Source organism: Ictidomys tridecemlineatus, chromosome 10 (assembly GCF_052094955.1).
Source record: "Ictidomys tridecemlineatus isolate mIctTri1 chromosome 10, mIctTri1.hap1, whole genome shotgun sequence".
Classification (NCBI taxonomy): domain Eukaryota; kingdom Metazoa; phylum Chordata; class Mammalia; order Rodentia; family Sciuridae; genus Ictidomys; species Ictidomys tridecemlineatus.
The window spans coordinates 114334361-114339587 of NC_135486.1; the positions used below are offsets into that span (position 1 = coordinate 114334361).

Genomic DNA, 5227 nt, shown 5'->3' on the forward strand with positions numbered 1-5227 from the left:
AAAAGAAATTAAAGGCATAAAAATAGGAAAAGAAGAACTTAAATTATCACTATTTGCAGATGATATGATCCTATACCTAGCAGACCCAAAAGGGTCTACAAAGAAGCTATTAGAGGTAATAAATGAATTCAGCAAAGTGGCAGGATATAAGATCAACACGCATAAATCAAAGGCATTCCTGTATATCAGTGACAAATCCTCTGAAACGGAAATGAGGACAACTACTCCATTCACAATATCCCCCCAAAAAATAAAATACTTGGGAATCAACCTAACAAAAGAGGTGAAAGATTTATATAATGAAAATTATAGAACCCTAAAGAAAGATATAGAAGAAGACCTTAGAAGATGGAAAAATATACCCTGCTCATGGATAGGTAGAACTAACATCATCAAAATGGCGATATTACCAAAAGTTCTCTATAAGTTCAATGCAATGCCAATCAAAATCCCAATGGAACTTCTTGTAGAAATAGATAAAAGAATCATGAAATTCATATGGAATAATAAAAGACCCAGAATAGCAAAAACAATGCTAAGCAGGAAGAGTGAATCAGGCGGTATAGCGATACCAGACTTCAAACTATACTACAGAGCAATAGTAACAAAAACAGCATGGTACTGGTACCAAAACAGGCGGGTGGACCAATGGTACAGAATAGAGGACACAGAAACGAATCCACAAAACTACAACTATCTTATATTTGATAAAGGGGCTAAAAGCATGCAATGGAGGAAGGATAGCATCTTCAACAAATGGTGCTGGGAAAACTGGAAATCCATTTGCATCAAAATGAATCTGAACCCCTATCTCTCGCCATGCACAAAAGTTAACTCAAAATGGATTAAGGAGCTTGATATTAAATCAGAGACATGGCATCTGATAGAAGAAAAAGTGGGTTATGATCTACATACTGTGGGATCGGGCCCCAAATTCCTCAATAGGACACCCATAGCGCAAGAGTTAATAACTAGAATCAACAAATGGGACTTACTCAAACTAAAAAGTTTTTTCTCAGCAAAAGAAACAATAAGAGAGATAAACAGGGAGCCTACATCCTGGGAACAAATCTTTAATCCACACACTTCAGATAGAGCCCTAATAACCAGAATATACAAAGAACTCAAAAAATTAGACAATAAGATAACAAATAACCCAATCAATAAATGGGCCAAGGACCTGAACAGACAGTTCTCTGAGGAGGACATACAATCAATCAATAAGTACATGAAAAAATGCTCACCATCGCTAGCAGTTAGAGAAATGCAAATCAAAACTACCCTAAGATACCACCTCACTCCAGTAAGATTGGCAGCCATTAGGAAGTCAAACAACAATAAGTGCTGGAGAGGATGCGGGGAAAAGGGCACTCTTGTTCATTGCTGGTGGGACTGCAAATTGGTGCAGCCAATTTGGAAAGCAGTATGGAGATTTCTTGGAAAGCTGGGAATGGAACCACCATTTGACCCAGCTATTCCCCTTCTCGGTCTATTCCCTAAAGACCTAATAAAAGCATGTTACAGAGACACTGCTACAACGATGTTCATAGCAGCACAATTCACTATAGCAAGATTATGGAATCAGCCTAGATGCCCTTCAATAGATGAATGGATAAAAAAAATGTGGCATTTATACACAATGGAGTATTACTCTGCATTAAGGAATGACAAAATCATAGAATTTGGAAGGAAATGGATGGCATTAGAGCAGATTATGCTAAGTGAAGCTAGTCAATCGTTAAAAAACAAATACCAAATGACCCCTTTGATATAAGGGGAGTAAACAAGGACAGGGCAAGGATGAAGAGCTTGAGAAGAAGATTTACATTAAACAGGGATGAGAAAAGGGGAGGGGAGGGGAGGGGAGGGGAGGGGGGATTGTAGAGAATAGGACAGACAGCAGAATACATCAGACACTAGAAAGGCAATATGTCAATCAATGGAAGGGTAACTGATGTGAAACAACAATCTGTATACGGGGTAAAGTTGGGAGTTCATAACCCACTTGAATCAAACTGTGAAAGATGATGTATTAAGAACTGTGTAATGTTTTGAACGACCAACAATAAAAAAAAAAAGTATGTACAGGTACTATTACATTGTATGTAATAATACTTCCCTTCTAAAAACTGATACAGGAAACTCTACAAGTCTAACAACATAACTTATCTCTCACCCTTCCTTTCAAGAAACACTTCACTTTATGTCCCATGCTTCTGATATTAGCCAAGAACTTCTCCTTTGATATTTCATAAATACTCTTGAGTGGCATCATTTATATATATTTTGTGGATGAAAATATAATGAGAAAAGCCATTATATACTTATTTAATATTTTGGAGTGTCACTGAACTTTGCAAGTCTTCTATAGAGAGATTTTTCATCTTTTTCCCTAGTTCTCTAGGGAGTGTGAAATGTGCCCCAAGACGCTTGGATGCCTGAGACCAAGTTAAAACAGTGAAGTTCTACATAAGACACCTATTTTTACAAAGAGATTCAGAGACATGGATTTTTGAAAGGTTTATTCAGATCAACATAAGGAGCTTATCCTATTCCAATCTCTGTTTGGGACAACTGCGAGTACAATCGCTGGGTGATCTGTATCCCTAACACTCTCCTCAGAGCCTTAGCTACATTTGTATTCCAGAGAGTATAAATCAGAGGATTCAGAGTGGGAGTAATGATCCTATAGAACACAGAACCAACTTTGTCTTGCAGTGGAGCGTGCTGGGACCTGGGCTTCACGTATGAGAAGATGCAGGCACCAAACCAGAGAGACAACACAATGAGGTGGGAGCTGCAAATGGCAAAGATATTTCTCTTACTCCCAGATGAATGCATCTCAATGACACTGTGCAGGATGAAGCCATAGGATGTAGAAACCAGGATGATGGGGAGGAGGAGAAGCACGATGGTGCTGATGAACACTGTGGACACATAGACAGTGACGTTAACACATACCAACTTCACGACAGCTGGATACTCACAGTAGAAGTGGTACATTTTCTGAGTCCCACAGAAGGGAAAGTGCATCAAGATGACTGTGTAAATTAGGGAGTTCAGAGATGCCCCCAACCATGAGGTGAGGGCCATCATCAGTGCCAACTTCCTTCTCATGAGCACAGTGTAATGCAGAGGCTGACAGATAGCAACATACCTGTCATAGGACATGAGAGCTAGCAGAAGACACTCAGCACCACCCAGAGACAAATAGAGGAAGTGCTGGGTGGCACATCCCAAGAAAAAGACGGACTTGGTGCCAGACAGGTAGTTGGTAGCCATCTTGGGGATGGTTGTGCAGACGTGCATTAGGTCCATGAGGGACAGCTGGATGAGCAGGAAGTGTGTGTGAAGCCCATGATCCACACAGATGAGGAGGATGGTAAGGGTGTTGCCACTCAGTGCAACAAGGTAGACCACCATGGTCAGGCAAAAAAGGAAAAGGTGGGTTGGGGAGTCATCAAAGAGCCCTTCAAAGATGAAGTCTGCCAGAGACGTCTGATTCCTCAGCCACATGCTTACTTCTCAGTCCCTAGGGAAACAGGGAGTGGAGACAGATTGTGATGTCAGAAATATGGGATCCTGTGTACATGGTGATAAGCTCTCTTGATCCAATAAAACATTTGTGAAGAGATTTTTTCTTTATTTGTAATTAATCTGCAGTTGAAATTATTGAAATTCAGTTTTTCAAAACAAGAGAAACCTAAAATTTGTCATCACGATCATTGTCATTTGGAATTCCAAGACTCTATTAAGGGCCCAAATTTATGACTCTTTATACTAAATGTAGGCATATGTGTATGTAATCATATGTGTGATTTGTATTAGTGTGTGTCTATGTTTGTATGGTTGTTGGATTATGTTTCTGATTTTACAGGCAGCTTATAACAAGAGCAGCTGAACCACTAAGACATTTCTATTAATAAATGTAATGGTTAAGGTTTGCATTACAGAACTTTGGCCTTATTTCTTTGTGGAAGCTGGTTAAGGAGTTGGTGCACTGCTGTCATGTTTAAGTTTGATGTGGAAACTTTAAGTCTACAGGACAAGCAGTATAAAGGGAAGATAGTACAAAGCAAGGCAGACAAGAGACAGACTAAATTCAAAAGCATGAGCTGTGACCCCACAAGAGAACACAAACAAACAAAAAAGAGTCAGTTCTGCTTGCCTATGGAATTAGGCACTGGGGTTCTTTTTTGTATTGGCTCTTTTGAATTCTACAAACCTTTTGGGTTTCTTTTAACATAATTAAAAAGGTTAAAATAGGCCTCAATTCAGTCCCCATACTTCCCTTTTTCCTCCTCTCCTCCCTTTCTCTGATTGCTTCCATCTACTCTGCTGATCTGCTATTATTTATAGCTTTTTATTAGTTACTTGTGGATATACATCCAGATGAGATCCATATGGTATGTTCATATAGGTACATGGGAACTTTAAGTCATATTTTTAGTAAGCTGAATGCCCAGGCCTCGCCCAGAATTCAAAGAGCCTAAAGGAGAATCCTGCGGAAGATAGAGCAACTGCAGCCCTAGCCACTGCTCCATATCAGTGAGGAATGAGCCAGCAGATCTCCAGCAACGTATTAATACTACAGGATGACTGCTTCCCTTCTGCCCTATAATCTCCCAGGAAGCTCCTCTAAGACCCACCTTAACTAGAAATGATGGATTAGAGGGAATTTGGTGAGATGTAGTTCATCCTAGAAAATGTCACACATCGCAAAGTCACTGCAGTCCATCTTTTCCCCTTTTGGTACACTTGCACACCTCCATCTGTCAGGTTATCCTCCAAATACAAAAATGATACTTGTGTAACTAAATACAATACATGCAGCATGAAGGCAAACATGTTAACACTTTCTCCAGAAGAAAATCCAAAGTTCTTTATTTTGCCTAGAGGAGACATTCATTCCTCTGATACATGTGTCCCCTTTAATATCCTGGAACTTCAAAATTTTCTGGATGATTTATATGAGAAAGATTCATACAAAAAATGTTGGGAGTCGCCCTGGCTCCAAAGATGGCACCGACCACACTTCTCTTCTGGTACTAACTTCCCCATGCCCAGAGACAGTGGCGGGAAGAGCTGCCCAATGGTGAGCCCTGCTGACCCCCATGATCCTTACCCACCAATCAGAAAGTGCCCTGTGCCAATACCTTGCTCTGTTTAATGGTTCCTGACTCTATAAATGTGGAAAGCTGTTCCTCAATAAACAGGTACTTCTCCG

General features: G+C 40.0%; 1 protein-coding gene across 1 annotated transcript; it reads right to left on the minus strand.

Annotated features, from left to right (window-relative positions):
- Positions 1-2544: 2544 nt before the first annotated feature.
- On the minus strand, positions 2545-3516 carry LOC144367630 (olfactory receptor 2AE1-like). Its single transcript, XM_078024716.1, has one exon. The coding sequence runs from the start codon at positions 3514-3516 to the stop codon at positions 2545-2547; it is 972 nt and encodes a 323-aa protein (XP_077880842.1).
- Between the last annotated feature and the right edge of the window lie 1711 nt (positions 3517-5227).

Bases quoted from the DNA above. Each gene is read 5' to 3' on its own strand.
- LOC144367630 (XM_078024716.1), bottom strand. From the start codon at position 3,516: ATGTGGCTGAGGAATCAGACGTCTCTGGCAGACTTCATCTTTGAAGGG.